General features: G+C 52.5%; 1 protein-coding gene across 1 annotated transcript in view; it reads left to right on the forward strand.

Moving 5' to 3' along the window:
• Positions 1 to 16,886: 16,886 nt before the first annotated feature.
• Positions 16,887 to 18,458, forward strand: part of CRHR1 (corticotropin releasing hormone receptor 1) — a 50,790-nt gene continuing 49,218 nt past the window's right edge. Inside the window, exon 1 of the mRNA XM_033847846.2 lies at positions 16,887 to 17,172. Coding sequence (XP_033703737.1) covers positions 17,140 to 17,172 — 33 coding nt within the window. The 5' untranslated portion in view covers positions 16,887 to 17,139. The remainder of the gene's footprint in view (positions 17,173 to 18,458) is intronic.

Raw genomic sequence — 18,458 nt, forward strand, 5'->3', positions numbered from 1 at the left:
CTGCATCAGCAGGCGGACTCTCAACCACTGCGCCACCAGGGAAGCCCTGGAGTGGGTACTTTTTGTACTGACGCCTGGAGGTGGGAACGGGGCACAACGGAAGTGCCAGAGGTAGTTTCCTTTTAGGGAGCTTAGCATCGAGTTACCCTAGACATGCTTCTGGACCTTTTCTAGGGCTCAGCAGCTGGGAGGGATCCTGCAGGGGCAGATGATCAGGTGTCAGCCTGGGGTAGGGCAGCAGGGTGGGGTGAGGGGAGGGGTATTAAGGGAAAGAGGACTGGGCTTGCAGAAGAGCCACGTGCCTTTGGTGAAGGAGTAGGGCAACAGGACACCCATGTCTCTGGAGGAATCTCACCCTCACACCCCCACTAGGATAATGCCGAGGCACGCACCCCACACAGGCTCCCCAGTTTCCTCCGTGGGATTAAGCTCCAGTCACCACTGGGGTTACGTGCTCAGCTTCCTTCCCCACTCCCCTACTAGAGCTTCCTGGGATCACCCCCCAAATAAACTACCTGCTCTAAATTCTTAGCCCAGGCTCTGCCTCTGGGAAAACCCACCCTAAGACAGTGTAAATTTTGCAATCTATCTGGAGGATGATTTGGCAATAATCAAAATTATACATTTGGCAAGTATCAAAATTATAAATGCACACGTTCATGGGCCATGGACATGATATCCTGTAGATATACTCTTATAAATGCCAAAAGATTTATGAACAAGGTTATTTTTTGGCAGCACTGCTGATAAGAGCCAAAGATGAGAAACATCTAAATGTCCATCACTGGGGACAAGATAAGTAGATCATGGTTCATCTAACACATGGAATATTATGCAGCCAGGAAAAGGAATGAATGGGGACACTCTTTATGGGCTGATTTGGAACAATCTCCAAGATAAATTAAGTGGAAGAAAGCAAGGTACAGAAAATCATGTTTGTATGAAACAAAATCATGTTTGAAACAAAAAGAATATACAGCCATAATTGCTTGTTTATGTAGATAGACAGGCGATCTCTGTCAGGAAACTGATAACCGTGGAGCCTCTGGAAAGAGGAATTAGGAGGCTGAGAGCAGGGAAGGGAAGGAAATTTTCAGGCTATATCCTGTGCACCTTTTGATTTCTGCATCATGTGCAAGCTCTGTGGTAGCTATTAAAAAAATATATATATATATATACACATACAACTTAAAAATAATTGTAAAGAATAACCATATACCTGGATGCCTGATCACAGAGTTTTGCTATAATGATCAACACAACTTTAGCTCGTCTCAGGAAAGTTGAACCCATGGCCAGCGGCGTTCAACCTTCCTTTTCTCATTTAGCTTTCCCATAAGGTGGTTCTGCGTCATTAGTCCACGTTTCTAAATAAGGAAAGTAGGCCTGAGTCCAGTCTTCCCCCAAGATACCGAGAGTCCAAGCCGTCCTTCCCCTACCCCTTACCTGGGATGACAGAAGCTTCCTAAAGCTTCCTGACACAGGGAAGTGTGCAGCCCTTCGTTTATTGAGCTGTTTGCAATGCAGAGTGCCCTCTTTGGAGAGGATGAGGAGAGGCAGGGGGCTAGATGAAACGACCTCTCCTTGGGCTCCTTGTGGGCGGACGCCATGTTCTATTTCTATATTCCAGAGGCTTGCTGCAGCACTTGGTACATTTGTTGAGTGGATGGATGGATGGATGTCTTTTTGCCCCAGAATTCCAGGTATGGAGGAACAAAGGGGGAAAGGACCCCCTCCTTGCAGCTCCTAGGATCCTAGGTCAGTAAGCAGAGCTCTGGAGTTGAAAACATTCTGCTTAAAATTCCAGTTTTGCTCCTCTGGCTGCCATGTGACCTTAGGTTACTCTCTTCACCTGAGCCTCAGTTTCCCTATCTATGCAATGTGCAGTGGACCCAGAGTCCTCCTCTGCAGAGGATTAAATAACATTCTGTCCAGGTGCCCCCAGTGTGTCTGGCACAGAGTGGGCTCTGCTAGGTGTTTGCTCTCCTCGCCCCCCCTCATTTTCGCAGAAGAACAACCAGCACCAAGACCAGACGTTGTTGCCTCTGCCTGCATCAATCACTCTCATGTCAAGGGGGTCCTCCTTCTGTCTAACTGACCCATCCTGCTATAACCCAAGTCTGCAGCCTCCTGTACTGTGGTCCATGGGCAAGAGTGAAAGCTGTCAGCGTGGTCCCCACAGGAGGCTTTTCCAGATCTGAAGGCACAAAGAAAGTCAAGGTTGAGTCTTGCTGACTGGGGGCGCAGCAGCCCCAGCCCCTCCTGCTTGGCCCGTCTGTTTTAACTTCTCTACTTCCTCCTGGGCTCAAGGACTCTTCGCACAAGGTCAGCTGAGGATTGCCCAGGGTTCCAGGGCACAGCGCCTGCCCCTTCTGCACCCCACTCCCTTCCCCTCCACCCAAGCAATCAGCAAATAGCTCAGATTCCCAGAGCTGGGAGATTGAACCCGGGCATGGAGCTGACGAGTTGCATTTTACAATAAATCTCCGCAATTAGACCCTTGCAAACATCTTCACTGTCGCTTCCCTGATATACGGCAGGGAATGAGCTTAATGTCCCTGGCAACCAATTCTTGGACTAAAAATAGTTAGCTTGTGGGTTCACCTTTCCTTGTTTAACATTCTATCTCTGCTGGGGCCATGGAGGGAGTGAGACTGGGGTCTGGGTCCTTCCCTGGAGCTGGGCCGGGTGTCAAGGGTTAACCCAGTTTTAACTAATGTGACTGCCAAGGAATTAGCCAGCAGGGCAGGGGCGGGGCCGCCTTCTTTGACGGAGGGGAGCCAGGCTGAGCTGTTTTATTTTAAGTGTGCAGGCTTTTTGAGCAGGCAGCTACCTTCCCAGAGGACTCGTTAGTTGGCCTTCTGAAATACCACCTCTTCCTACACCCTCACACTCCCACGCACCGCCCAGCAGACACCACCATTCAGTGGACCAAGAATGGGTTCTAACCCGCTGTGTCACCTTGGCCTGGTGCCTTCTCTCCGGTTTGCTGTTTCCTCATTTGCAGAAGGAGGGATTAAATGAATCCATCTGTTTATGTATTGGATTTTCAGATATCGTGGACTCACGGTTTCCAGTATTTTGTCCCAAATGTCCTCAGAAACATCAAGCTCCTGAAATGCCAACACCTCAACGTGCAAACTCCCTCAGGGACCATCAGGCAGATTGCACTAATTTTTCCCCTGGAGGGAGAAAAACAAAACAACTTTAACATTACCTTTAAAGTCCTGTCCAGAGCTAAAAATTCTAAAATCCCTCTGTCTTAGAGCCACTTGCCAACAGTAAAACACCAACTATCCCCATAAAACAGCTTGTTCGTGAAGTCTTATCAGTCAGTCACATCTTAGTATAAATCAGCCTATAAAGTCCTTTCCTGGAAGAGGAGGAGCATGGAGTCTTGGGGTCCCTCATGGGGCTGTTAGGATACTGAAAGCCTCGCCTGGCTCCCCACCACCCCATATGAGAAGCCCCCATGTGGAAGCCAGGGGCCTCCACCAGCTGTGGCCCCAGCCCACCTGTCTAACCTCAGGACCTCCCAGTCACGCTCTGCTCCAGTGTCACAGGACTCCCTGGAGCAGACCAAGCAGAGTCCCACCACTGGGCCTTTGTTCACAATGGTGCCTCTGCCTGGAATGCCATTTCCCCTTCTCCCCTCTGTCCCCACACCACATTTCTCGGTTGGTGGAAACCCTACCCATTTTTGAAAGTACAAATGCCTTTTGTGAAGGCGTTCCCTGTCCCATGGCGAAAATGAGTCCCTCAGGGTCCCTCGTCCACCGGCATTTGGAACCATGCAGTATGAGAGACAGAAGAGGCTTAGGGACCATCTACACCAGCATTTCCCAAAGTACTTTGACTGTGACCCATTATAAGGAATCTGCTCCATGTTGTGACTCATAAAACATACATAAGTGCACATATGCACACAATGAATACATGTATACACTCAACTATAGACACATATAAACACACACGGGTACAAAATACACACATGTACACATACCCATGTCTTTTCTTTTCTTTTCTTTTCTTTTGGTTGCATTGGGTATTCGTTGCTGCATGCAGACTCTCTCTAGTCGTGGCAAGCGGGGGCTACTCTTCGTTGCAGTGCGCAGGCTCCTCATTGCGGTGGCTTCTCTTCTTTCGGAGCGTGGGCTGTAGGGCGCGCCAGTTTCAGTAGTTGTGGCTTGCAGGCTCTAGAGTGCAGGCTCAGTAGTTGTGGCGTGTGGGCTTAGTTGCTCTGCAGCATGTGGGATCTTCCCGGACCAGGGATCGAACCCGTGTCCCCTGCATTGGCAGGCAGATTCTTAACCACTGTGCCACCAGGGAAGTCCCCTCATTTCTTTATGTACTACTTATCTCTACTATGTGCAATGCTCTGATTCTGATATAGTTGCTTTCCTTTTTTTTTTTGAATTCTGGTTCTGACTCACTAAATTTATTTCACCATCTTGTAATGGATTGCAAAACCACAGTTTAGAAAATGCCGACCTAGTTGAACTCCTTATTTTACAAATAGAATTACCAAAGTCCAGAGAGAGGAAGGGACAAGCTCGAGGTCACAGGGCTGGCTGGCGGCAAGACCCAGACCAGACTGCAGTTCTGTTGGCTTCACAGGGGCGACCTCTTCTCTCACACAGGTTGCAGCTGTTCCTGCAAGATTATAAATCCAGGAGGAAGAGGGCGTGTCCCCAGCCACCCACCAGCCCCTCCCCCTGTAAATGTCTCGTCCACAGCAGGTGCCTAATAAAGGGCTGCATTGGAATAATGATGAGAAAGTGTCTGGGAAGTCAACGACAGCCCTGCTGGAGCGAGGGGTTAATAAATGCAGCAGCCTCGGCTTGGAGAACAGGTCAGCTTTAGCTCATTAGTGGGACTGGGCTTTCCCAGGATTTCGGAATGCTGAAATTCGCGGGGGGGAGCAGAAATCCCGCTGCTGAGTTGGGGTGGGGGCGGGGAAGCCAGGAGGGAAGGATGGAAGAAGGGTGGCGCCCCATGGGGAGGGGATGTTGGAGGGACGGTGGGCGGGGGCGCGGTGTCAGGGCGCGAGCGAGAGGGAATCTGAACAAGCTCCAGAGAGAATGGAACTCAGTCTCCTTCTGCCTCGTCTCCTCCTGTCATTCTGGGAGAAGTGGCTCAGCTCAGGAGGTCGGAGAGGCGAGGCAGGGATGTGGAGAGGGAGAGATGAGAGAAGGCGAAGACGCAGAAACGAGCAATTTGGGCACAGTTAATATCAGACGCGACGCTGCTCAGGTAGTCACTTGAGGCTTCCCACAGCCCCTTCCCCCTCCACTGCCACCCACACTCCACCCCCGCCAGAGCTCAGCCACCCTGGGAACGGGGGTGCCAGTGGCTCACCCACGCACCAGAGCGCCCCTCTCCCCAAGTCCGTGGGCCTTGTGGGAAATCAGAGCTGGGGGCTGGGCAGCCTGGGAGGGACGAACACTCACTCACGGACCCCATGAGCCACGGTCTCGGCCTGAGATAGACTTGGAGTCTGCGAGCAGAGTCCTCAGGGGTCATCTGGGCCCACCTCCTGTGTACCTACACCCCTGTGTACCTGCGATCAGCACAGGCTAGAAAAGGAGACAAGTAGGGTGACCTGGCAGGAGCAGGGGCCTGGCCACTGGTTTATTCATTCATTTGACAAGTATCTAGAGTTCCTGCTGCGTGCTGGGCCCAGGGCTAGGTGCGCCGGAGTGGACTTGTCCACAAGGCATAGAGCCGAGGGTGGAGCAGGGAAAGCAGACTCTCGACAGGGGTGTTTTGAGCGGCCAGGAGAAGACCAAAGAGCTGGCCTGGGGTGCTGGTGAAGGCTTCCTAGAGGGGGTGAGGTTTAAGGTAAAGTTTCCAGAGTCCAGATGAGGAGCTGACGTGTGACAGGTGGCCTGGGGGGTGCCCCGTGTCTGCGGTTTGGTGGGGTCGCCTCAGCCCTGTGTCTCAGCCTCAACTTTGCCGCGCTGGGAACTTTGTTATTTTAGCCGTCTCCAATGGGACAGAGCTCGGTGGGACTGACTCACGATAAACAAACCTTCCAGAGACTGAGTCATACATCAAAATGCCAGTTTGTTTTTCTGTAATGGAAGTATATTTGGCAAACTGAGCCTCACTGGCAGCCTACGTTAGGGCTAGAGACCCATAGTGTGAGTCTCAATGCTACGTCACACCAACTAAGGAACTTGGGCAAACCTTTAATCCTCTGTGCGTCTTGGTTTCCTCATCTGAAAATAGGGATAATCATGGCTACCTAGGGTTGTGGTGAGGATTAAGTGAGCTATTGCATGTAGAAGTGCCTCATTTCTCTGTGAGAATATCTATACATGGGTTAGTGATTTCTTGAATTTGTATTTATCTTTTAATAGATGGTGAACGCACATGGTACAAAAGTCCAAAGGTACCAATGGATTTAAACTGACAAATGAGTCTCCTCCCTGCTCCCGACCCCTGCCTCAATCATCAGCTCCCCAGTTCCCCTCATTGGAAGCAAAACAAATAATTATCATGACTTAAAAATTTTTTTTAAGTCAAAAAAATTATGACTTTTTTTCAAAAAGATTTGTGTTATATTAAAAGTAACTCGTGGATTTAAAAATAATCCAGAGAGAATACAATGAATACTTTTTCTTTCTCCCAAGCCACCCAAGCTCACACCCCAGAAGTAACTATGGTCGATCGTCTTGTGTTCCTTCAAAGGATAACAATTATAGCTTGTTCCCAATGCACCTTTCAAGGGAGGGTCTGCACAGGAGAGGTTACAAACGAGAACGTGCTGGATTAGTCAGGAGGTGAGCAGAGGTGGTTGGAAGTTCTCAGGAGACATTTCTGTCAATTTAGGGCCGTGGAATGAATTGCCTTTCTCTTTCACTACAGGGAGATTTATCATCCATCCACCCACCCACCCACCTACCTACCCATCCATCCATCCAACCCTTACCAGCTGGGCCCTCTGCTAGGTGCCGTGGGGAACACAAGGATGAATGAGTGAAGTATGCTCTCCTCTCTTGCATCATCAGTGGGACAAAAAACATAGATCCATGGATTTATACAAGTCTGAAAGGGACAGGAGTGGTACCTTAATATACCACCTGCCACCACTACCCTTTCATAAACAAGGAAACTAAGATCCAGAGAAGAAGTGTGACTTGCCTAAAATCACACAGCAAGTAAATGGCTGGGCCAATGCTGAGAGGCAAGTCTGGGGACACAACCCTATGTAAGATGGGAACTGATGGAGGAGAGAAGTGGGCCTGGAGTGGCAGTCCAGGAGAGAGTCTAGCTGTCCTAGAGAGGGTCAGGGCACTCCAGGCAGCCAGCAGAGCTTGAGGAAAAGTGCCAAAGCAGGGAGCTTGGCAGTGTCCAGGATTCATTCCGGCTCCCTCAGGATGTTTACAGGGGAGGCCCCAGAGCAAGGCGGGGAAGGTAGGTTGGGCAGAAGTTCCTTGTCCGGCGAGAGGGGCTCATCCTTGGGAATTCAGCAGCCATGGGCCCAGACCCCTAGAGCACCGCTGCAGTGGGGTAGTGCATAGCTGTCTTCTTCAGCACAGCTGGAGAGGAATGGGCAAAGCCTGGTCTTGCTGCTTTTTGTACTGGACCCCTCCACCTCTTGCCCTCCCCTGCCCCATGACAATATCCTTCCAGTGAGGCTTGGGGAGACCCTCAGTTCTCCTTCTGACACCTCTACCAACCACACCTCCAGTTGGATGCCCTGTGCTGGGGTCTCTGCTCGTTTGTTTTGGGTTGTCTCACATCCCTCCTTCACCCTTTGCCCTCTGGGTCCAGTCAGGCCCCCTGGGGAGGCCTCGCCATCCCTCCAGTTCACTAGGGTTACATGCAGAAAAAGACTCATTGTGCAATCACGTTTGCAAACTCAGCTTCTGAGCAGCCTGCATCGATCAAGGACTTAGCAGGGAAATAAATGGCCCACTTGAATCTAGATAAACGAGAAGGGTTTATTAAACGGACTGTTTACAAAACTTTGCACAAAATGGGGAAAGCACAGGGTCTCCTGTAGTTAACCACATGCAGTATCTTGGGGGACAGGGGAAGGTTACCAGAACCCTGAAGGAGAGTCATGGAGAGAGGCTGCCATGAGAGCTTGGGGACCCTCAGTCAAGGGACATAGCTAGCCCACGGCCTCCCCACAGGGAGAGAGCTGGTGGGTTAAATACCCCAGCTCACGCTCCTCTCTTCCTCTCATCTTCAGCCGGGGCTTCCTATTGGCTAAATCCAACTGGAAGTGGGAGGGTGAGGAAGCCCATTGGTGCACTTCACACCAGTCAGCCCTGGAGTGCACGGCAGGTAGGGAAAGGTGGAGGGTGGGTGTAGAGGGGCAGTTGGGAGATCGCTTGCACAGCCACCACGGCCTCCTTCATCTCTGACACCCCTGCTCTTCCTTTGTGCCCTCCCGAGCCCTACCAGGCTCTGTTTCCTGTGAATGGATCACCTATCTGTCTCACAGGCAATTTCCCCTCTTCCTCCCCTCTTCTGCCTCGTGACTCAGAAGCCCTCTGTGCTTCTTTCCCACGTGGCCTGCCGGTAGGACCCAAGACCTTCAGCCTTTGTCACCCCTTTCCCCTGACCACATCGGGATGGAAACATCTGGTCAGCCTCAGGCCAGTCCTCTCGTGCAGTAGGGATTCGGGAAGGAGCGAGCGTGAGACCTTCTTCCGGAACAAGCTGCTGCTGTGTGTGCAGTGGATTGAGCCCTGGTCAGCACTTCTTTGGCTCAGGCCTGACTGGAGGTGCTGGCTCCCACCCAGCTGAGCCACGGGGGCTTGGCCACATGGCAGCCAGCAAAGCTGAGGCTGGTTCTGAGCCACAGGCCTCGCTTTGGAAATCAGGCAGTGAGCGGCCCGTGGAGGCTGCATACCATAGGCACCTCAGGCCAGGGGTGGCATGGCCCGGCCCCCAGCTCAGCTGTGGCTCCCTAAACCTAAGCCTCAGGTCCTCCCGAGTCTCACAGGGGCTGTGGGGCATCAGCTGGGCCTGAGGAAGACTGTGTGGTACAGTGCAGAGCACAGGAGGCTGAGAGGCAGGAGACTGGGCTGTGTCCAGCTCTGCCCCCGACACAGCTGGTCTTGGAAAAATTTCTTCTCTCCTGGGCAGAACCCTTTTCCCAAAATGAGATCTCCCGTAGAACTCCAGTATCTAAAACTGGTTCAAACAGAAGTGCAGCCTGAGAGCCCCCTAGCCAGTCTCCTTAGCACCACTTTCTCCCCCCACCCCATCTCCAGCATCACTCCTTGGAGAATCTTTTTAAAATCTTGGGTTTGCACAGAAAATGATTTGGAAACCCTGGCCGATATACTCCCTGAGAGCTCTCAGACAGCTCTAACGTGCTGTGAAACTTTAAATACATAAAAATAGACAAGGACTTCCCTGGTGGTCCAGGGATTAAGGATCCGCCTGCCAATGCAGGGGACACAGGTTCGATCCCTGGTCCGGGAAGATCCCACATGCCGCGGAGCAACTCAGCCCGCGTGCCACAGTTACTGAGCCTACGCTCTGGAGCCTGCGAGCCACCCTACTGAAGCCCGCATGCCTAGAGCCCGTGCTCCGCGACAAGAGAAGCCACCGCAATGAGAAGCCCACGCACCACAACGAAGAGTAGCCCCCGCTCTCTGTAACTAGAGAAAGCCTGCATGCAGCAACGAAGACCCAACGCAGCCAAAAATAAATAAAAACTAAATAAATAAATTTATATAAAAATAGACAAAATGTTACCATAACCTCCCATGAGCCCATCACCCAGATTCAATCATTAACAACTCATGGCCAGCCTTGTTTCGTCACTATCCCCACCTGTTTTCTCCCTTCCTATATTACTTCAAAGCAAATCCCAGACATCATGTCATTTCACCTGTAACTATTTCAGTTTGTGTCCCTAAAAGATTAGGACTCATTTTAAGTATATAACCACAATGCCATTATTACACTTTAAAATATCTAATCAGAATTCGTATTTCCAGTTGTTTATTTGTAGGGTTTTTGTTTGTTTATAGTTTGTTAGAATCAGCGTCCAAATGAGGTCCACATATTGCAGTTGGTTGATAGGTCTCTCTTTGTCTTGTTCTATGAATTGTAAGTGGCCAGTGAAAGTCAGGGTGGTCAGTTTTTGTGGGCTTCTCTGGGGGCAGTGAAGACATTCCCAGGGACCTTGAGGGAGAATCTGTTCAGTCCTGAGCCTCTAAGAGGCGGGAGAGAGTGAAAAGGCCAGACAGAGGTTCAGTTCTGTGGTTTCCCACCAAGAAGCTGTAACTGCCTGTTTGCAGGGGGTGGGGGAGGGGCGGTGAGGTCAACCCCCAGAAGAGGGGGTGCCTCACCAGTGATGTGAAGGACCCAGAAGAATATGGATGCCTACAGAGTCTTCTGCCCTGGAGGCAGGAGCCTGGGGTCTAATCCACTCCTAAAACTGACCATTAACTGAAAACATTTCCTTTAGCATCTCCTGAGACACGGGACTTTGCCAGAGGCTGAGACTGTTGAGATGAATGGGGAAAGTCTGCCCTCCAGGAACTCATAGCTCTTCAGTGAAACAGATAACATTGTATATTTAACCTCTAGACTTCAATTAGTGATCTGTAAAATGGAAATAATAGCACCTTACTTATTAGACCAGCAGGTTTCTATGAGAACCCTCCGAGTTATAAATGGGATTTTACGAATAGGAAAAAAGGGACAAACTATACCTATAAAAGAGGTGGAGGGGAGGGCGGGCAAGGTGCTAACCTGGTGGTGGGACGAGGAACATTCATGAAGACCCCAGAGTCCTCTCAAGTCCTGGCTTTACCAACTACCAGCTGGGTGGCCTTAAGCAGGATGCCCCCACCATTGGTGTTACCCCAGTGTTTTCCCTGGGGCCTCAGTGTTTTGGAAATGATGGAATTCAGGAAGGGTAGAGTGGGAAACCCTTGCTCTCTGGTGATTCTCAGACAGAATAGAATGTCTGGGTTTGGATCGTAGCCCCATGGAAAGCCAGGGTTTCTGCTGTCCATGGTACCAAACTCTTGTCTAGGTTTCAGTGCCCCAACCTCAGCACTGTGGGTGTGTTGAAAGAGATAATTCTATGCTGTGGAGGCTGTCTTGCACTTTGTAGGATGTGTAGTGGCATACCAGGCCTCTACCCACGAAATGTCAGTAGCTTTCCCTCAGTTGTGAAACCAAAAATGTCTCTAGTCTTTGCCAAACATCCTATGGGAGACAGAAGCGCTCCCAGCTGAGAACCACTGGTCTAGGCTAAAGGGATGCTACTTCTCTGTAAAGATATGTGAGTATGTGCCCTTCCTTTCGACTCCACACTTCTGACTGGTGCCTCTGATCTGTTTTCACGTCCAGAATGTTCCCAGGGTGTCAACACTTCTTATTCCAGCGCACCTTTCAAAAGTTCTTTTAGCGGGGGGAGGGAGACGCAAGAGGGAAGAGATATGGGAACATGTGTATATGTGTAGCTGATTCACTTCGTTATAAAGCAGAAACTAACACACCATTGTGGGGCAATTATACCCCAATAAAGATGTTTTAAAAAAAAAAGTTCTTTTAGGGACTTCCCTGGCAGTCCAGAGGTTAAGACTTCACCCTCCAATGCAGGGGTGTGGGTTTGATCCTTGGTCCGCGAGCTAAGATCCCACATGCCTCGGGGCCAAAAAACCAAAAAACATAAACAATATTGTAACAAATTCAATAAAGACTTTAAAAATGGTCCACATAAAAAAAATCTTAAAAAAAAGTTCTTTTAAAGACAAACAACTTCAATGGCCCTCTTGGCCACACTTAATGCATGCAAAAACATGGTAATTGTGGCCAAGGTAAGCACATTTGCCCTTGACTGATACAGACTCAGTCTTGGGAGGAGGAGCGGGTAGGTCACCTGATGAGCCTCTGTGACCTAGCGGCCCACCTAGCAGACAGTGTCTGCAGTCAGGCTGTGTCGTGTAGCTTGCCTTTGCTCCTCCCTTTTGTCTGTCCACTGGGGAAAGACTGGTCCTAGAACGTCATTTTTCTGGAGCCAGGGCCTCCTCTAGGTGATATCACAGCTCCCTGCGGGTCTAGGCTCAGGTCACCCCTCCACAGTACACTGGGAAATACCTGAACAGGAGCTGAGGTCATGGGGCTGGAATCCTGCCGTGTGACCCCGGGCAAGCTATCAACCTCTGAACTCATCCGTAAAGTGAGGCTATTAATACCTCCTCCGCAGGGTTGTTACAAGGATTAAATGAGAAAATGTTCGTGAAAGAGCTGTGTGGCAAAAACTGCCCCACACACCCTAATTCGTACTGTTATTATCTGTTGTTCTAAACGAGGGAATGAATAGTATCACCCAGTCACTGCACCCCCATCACCTGTCCCCATCAGACCAGTCTCCTCCCCTGTTCCATGCCTGTGTCTCTGGCTGTATCTCTAACGGACGCTCCTGCCTTGAAGGTCTCCTTCTCTCTTCATCTGTCCACATCCACTTCCTTCAATATCCAACTCCTGGGACTTCCCTGGCAGTCCAGCGGTTAGGACTCCAAACTTCCACTGCAGGGAGTGCGAGTTTGATCCCTGGTCCGGGAACTAAGATCCCACAAGCCTTGTGGTATGGCAAGTGCTGGGTAGATCTAGGTGGATGAAGATCAGGATGATGACAATAATTTATAAGATTTTAATAATAAAAACAGCTAAGACTTTTGAAGCACTCGCTCTGCGCCAGGCACTGCACTAAGCACTTTACATGAATTAGCTCATGTACTGAGTGCCAGCAGCCTACATGGAATTGAACATCTGCCTCTCTGCTTGCAGACCCCAGCACCATATCACTTACCTGGTAAGTGATCATTTACCTTCCAGACCCCAGCACAATATCACTTCCCCATTGGCCCCAAGCAGAATTAATATGTCTCCCTCCATGCTCACGATGCCTGGTTTATTACTGACCTAATTTCACTAGCTTTCAATTATTCATTAGAGTGGCTGTCTCCCCTTCCAGTCTGAACATCTTGAGGGCTAAGGCCCTGTTTATATTAATCTTTATTAGTTTCAGCGTCCAGTGGTGACTGGCATATAGTTGCTGCTCATTAAATGTTTGTTGGATGAAGACACAGATGAATTGAGTAATTAACACCATCTCCCACGATGTTCATGCGATTTTATAAGCTTCTCCCTCCGTGAGGCCATTTTCAGAAGCATTCTAGTGCTATCCAAGCATGATCTGCCTGCAAACTATTTGTTGCCAGTTGTAACAAGGTAGGTGCAGAAATAGAGTAAGCATGTAAAAAAGTTTAAGCAATTTTAAAGTAGTTTTAGGTTCATTGGATCTAATAATTTTAAAAATTGAGCTTTTCTTTTGTATGTCTTTATTCTTTTTCTTGCTTTTGCTTGATTTAATTTTTAAGTCATGAGATCAGAAACTGTAATAGATTACAGTTACTGAGCTCTTATGTTCTGAATATTAGGCTTGTATGTCTTTATTTTTAATAATTCATTCCCACTATATTTTGCAATGGTATCATTCTGCAACAGATTAGAAATTTAAAAATCAAGAACTGGTTCTTCATCACAAGTAGTCTGAGAAATACAGTTCCAGACCATCGACCTCACTGGGATGCCCATGGTTAAGCCAATGGCAGAGGGGACATACTCAGCCCTCCCTCGCTGGGTCCCACCCATCACGACTTATTCTCATATCTGTTTCTCCTACTGTTTGGAAAGACGTGGCATTGTCTTTTAGTCCTGTTTGGATTCCTCATTATTTCTCTTTTCTTCCAAATCTGGCAGATTCAATGGATGAAAGCTGACTCCGGTCTGGGCTTGGACAGGAAAAGGAGAGGGCAAGGGAGGGGTCCGAAGAGAGTTTGGGAAGGGTCTGGCTGGGATGGAGCAGAAGGTGGTCCTGAGGAGGGTTGGAGAGGTTGCTAAGGAGACCGTCCTGAGCCATCAGGGCTGGTTGGCTGGAGCGGCTGGGGTGGATGGGGGGGAAGGGCAGCGAAGGCGCCTGAAGGTGGAAGGAAGCAATTTCAGGACAAATGAAAGGGGACGTGGAATCCTTTTACAGAAGGAGTGTTAAACCTGAGGCTTTCATAACCCCCCTGAGGTGGTCAAGGCCAAAACTATAAATAAGTAGGTCATGGAGTGATACAGGAGGCCCCCTTCTCCTGCCCAGGGGTGGGGGCAGTGTGGAGGTTACGTCAGTGAAATCAACACAATCAACTGGATGGGGAGAGAAAGGGGGATGAAATGTGCCATCTGTAGATGCCCTTTTAGCGAGAGAAGGTCTGAATCCCAGGCCAAAAAGGCCGGAAGCGCAAGACTTGATTACAGCCTGATCGATGGCATTAGCATATTTAAAGATCACCTCAAGGAGAGAACAAAGGGGCTCCGAAAGGGGAAGTGGTGTTTATTAAGCAGAGAGAAACAGAATCTGGAAATCTGGAGCTGTCTGGTCCTTGGAGAGCCAGCTCCAAGGTCAAGCAGGGCTGGGGAGAAAGGGCTCTGCGGGGCCTGGGCAAACTTCCCTTAGGACCCGCCAGCTTCTTCTCCTCTGATTCCACAGTCCATCGCTGCTGTGACCTTCTAATCGAGAATTCAGCTTTCCATAAAGAACTGCCTAGAGGGAGGGACCACTCTGCCCATTTGAGCATCTGGTCCATTCGGTGATGGTTATGATGATGATGGTGGTGGTGGTGGTGGTAGTGGTGGTGATGATTACAGCTAACCTTCACTAAGCCCTTGCTACGTGCCAGGCACTGTTCCAAGCCATTTACAAATATTAACTTGTTTAAATCACCCAACCTGTGAGGTAGGTAGTCCTACCTCCATTTTTTTTTTTGTTTTTGTTTTTTTTGCGGTACGCGGGCCTCTCACTGCTGTGGCCTCTCCCGCTGCAGAGCACAGGCTCCGGACGCGCAGGCCCAACGGCCATGGCTCACGGGCCCAGCATCTCCGCGGCACGTGGGATCCTCCCGGACCGGGGCACGAACCCGCGTCCCCTGCATCGGCAGGCAGACGCTCAACCACTTTGCCACCAGGGAAGCCCCTACCTCCATTTTATAGATGAGAAATTTGAGGCAGTGTTAAATAATTTTCCAGGTTTATACAGCTTGTAAGTGGAACAGCCTAGACTCAAACTCAGGCCGACTCCAGAACCTGCACTATACTGGACTACCCTGCATTTAAGTTTTGCTGGAAACAATTAATTGGCAATCTGGTTGGTGCATCCATCTCTTTGGGATTGGTTGGGATGAGTCTGTGCCAAGATCAGCACAGCCAGCTCTGGGGCACTAACCAAACGGGTTTTTTTTTAAAGACTCCAGACTGTGTGCTTCATTTAGAAAGTGCTACCCAGTGTGGCTAAGCCAGTGTGACCAGCTGGTTTCCTGGGCACGGCCCCTCTCCCACTTCAGAGCCCCAAACCCCATCAGGGTCCAGCCCTCCGGGCACTTTGAGCTGAGAATCAGGAGGTTGCGGACTAGGCTTACCAGTTACGTCACTTTGGGCCGGTCACCACCTGTCTGTGCGCCCCAGCTTCCTCGCAAGACCTCTTAACAAAAACTCCCTGTCTAAATGAAGAATCAGTTGGACCCATGAATGCGCTGGCTTTTGCTCAGTGTGCTGAGAAGTGGGTGGAAGGAAGACGGCCGAAGGTGGAAGGTGGGCGCGGCAGGGCACAGAATCCAGGGCGGTTAGGTTCAGAGTTGGCTTGCAAAGCCGGCTGACCACCACTTCGGGAGCGTGCTCCGGCCGGAGCGCTCCCGCTTCCTCGGGAGGGTCTGCGGTTGCCGCTGCAGGCCCAGGCTCAGCGGGGTAGAGTCACTTCTCTACCTCCCCCTTCGGCTCTGGCGGAAGGAAGAGATAGAAGTCAAAAGTTCTGTCCGCCTGGAAGAGCTGGAGGGGAAAGTCTAAGGGGCTGGGGGAGGCGGGAGCTGCTTGCCAGGGCTGGGGGCGGGATGAGGGGCTGGATGGAGGCCAGGAGGCCTGGCGGGGCGGCTGACCCTACCCTGAGGGCTCGGCCGAGAGGGGGCGCTGTGACCTCCTCCTCGCCCAGCCTGTTGGATTCCTAGCTGCTGTCCCTTTCGTAGCGCAATGCGCGCTGGACTTTCCCCCTCCGCGGCGTTCAGAGGCCGGCTAGTCCTGCAGGGCACCGCCATCTCCCCTGGTCTTGGGGTTCCCAGGTTAAGCTCCTTGCCGGGACCAAACTGGGCAGGCGCTTAGTTTGTACAATGAATGAAGGATGAACGAACGAATGAAAGAAAATGAATGAATGAATGAATGAGAAGGGTTCCTCCCTCAGAGCTTTCGCGCCTCAGCGCGCACCTGGCGTGCCAGTTCCAAAGGCGCGGGGGGTCTGGACCAACACCTCGGCCCTGCTGAGGTGGGGGCGAGGGGACCTTCCGGTCCGCCGCAGGGCGGGAACTGCCCGAACGCAGTTCCCAGCTTCACCAGCTTTCCGCGGCGCCTCTGCTCAGTCCGGGCTGCCCTATTCCCCAGCCTCCAAGAGCCTCGCTCTTAGAGATTCACCTGAGCCCCCCAAGTCCCCTCAGACTCCCTCGGACTCCCCAGGCCCCAGCCTGAAATCCGGCGGGAGGCGGGAAGCTGCCTCCTCTCCCGCCCCCGGCCCCCCACCCCCCAGCTTCTCCCCGGGCTGCGGCGGCCGCCAGCGCTGCCAGCGCGCCCAGCCGACTGCCGCAAACCCGGGCTCCGGGAAAAGGGGGTCAGCGCCGCGAGGGCGCGGGGAGCCGGCTCCGGGAAGGACAGGGGGCAGAGGAGGCGGGGCGAGGGAGGGAGCAGAGGGGCGAGGCGCGGAGGAGGGACCGGAGGGGAGGGGAGAGGAGCGGAGGGGAGGGGACGCCCAGGCGAAGGGGCGGGGAGCCGAGGCGACTAGCGGCGCGGACCGCGGGGGAGGCGGCGGGGGCTAGACGGGCTCCCGGCGGGGGAGAGGCAGCTGCGGGCCGGGCTGAGTCAGAAAGCGGCGGCCGGACTCGCCCGGGAAGGGGAGAGCGAGAGCCCGGCGGGCCGGGGAGCGCGGAGCCGGGCGCCTCAGCCACCCGCGGCGACACAGGAGCCTGGCCGCCCACCCACGCAGCCCGAGCCCTCACCCGCCGGCCGGCCCCTCTGGGATGTCCGAGGGACCCAGGCATCCAGGACGGTGACCGAGCGAGCCCGAGGATGGGACGGCGCCTGCAGCTCCGGCTCGTCAAGGTAAGAGCGAGCCGGTCAGCCCTCGAGCACTGCGGGCCCGCAGCTCCGGGCGCGCAGAGCTAGGTGGGCTATGGGTGTGATGCGGATCACTAGATGTCACTGAGCAGAACTGTGCCCAGGTCCGGGGTCGGCCGGGGTTTGAGGAGCAGCCCAACTCCCTGCCTCTGGACCTTTGGAGCCGGCATTGGGCGGGGGGAGGAGGGGGACGACACTGGCGAAAAAAGAAATCTTTGTGGCGAAGCTGCCGGGAGGTGGGCGTGGGGTGGGGGGGTGTCAGCCCCCCCCGGGTAACCAGCTCAGTGAGGGTAATCGCTCTAGGCTGCGGGAACCGACGCAGGGTTCCCCCTCCCACCCTCCCGGGTAGACTGGGGTCCCGAGACAGGAGGCCCGGCAGAGGGGTTCCCCATCCGCCCCAGCACCGTCTCATCAGGTCCCCCACTCCGCACGCCTCCGCCCTGTTCCTGGGAGCTCCTTCCTGCCCCTGCAAGTCTGGGGAGATAAATGTCCCCGGTGCCTGCGAGCCCTGGATCAATATGGCAATCTCCGGGGTGCAGACCGAGCATCCGGCGGTAGTTACCGTTCCTCCGCCGCCGCCGGCTCGCCCGCAGGAGCACGACGCTGGCTCTCCGAGCCTTTGCACTAGCGGGTCGGTCCCCGCGCCTGCTCGCTCCTGCCCGGGCTCTGGCGACGCGATTCCTGCGTCCGGAGTTTAGGAAAGTCGTCAGACCGCACGTCCACAGCCTGTCCGCTGAAGTTCTGGGGCGGCGGGGTCTGCCTCGGGGCCCGGGGAAGGGCTGGGGCGTCGACACCCGGGCCCGCCGCTAGTGACAGCTGCCACTTCCTGGTGCCGGGCGATTCCCAAAGCGGTTCGGCTTGCGGGGTGTAGGCAAGGAGGCGGCAGCGGAGGGAGGGGTGGGTGGGCCTCGGCGCCGCCGCGGGGGACGCCAGCGCGGCTCTTGCCTGACCCTCCGCAGGGTCAGTGGGGACCGCCAGAGCACAGACAGCAGCTTGACTGGATTCAGCACTTTTACAAGCTATTAACTTCAAAAGAACTGAATGGATTGGGGGGAGGGGTGCGGATTGACTGAATTTCATTTTTCCATCGGTTATTAAACCAACTATACGTATATCAGCACACAAAGTGGTTTGAGTTAAACCACCAAGATTTAAAAATGCAACAGCTGCCGGCTCATCAGTTGAGACATTACTAGTTACCGAGGCTTTCTCCATTCTCTCCCTCCCTCTCCCGAATATATATAAGTTGGTTTTTAAAAATGACTAAGGGT

This window comes from Tursiops truncatus, chromosome 20 (genome assembly GCF_011762595.2).
Source record: "Tursiops truncatus isolate mTurTru1 chromosome 20, mTurTru1.mat.Y, whole genome shotgun sequence".
Lineage (NCBI taxonomy): Eukaryota > Metazoa > Chordata > Mammalia > Artiodactyla > Delphinidae > Tursiops > Tursiops truncatus.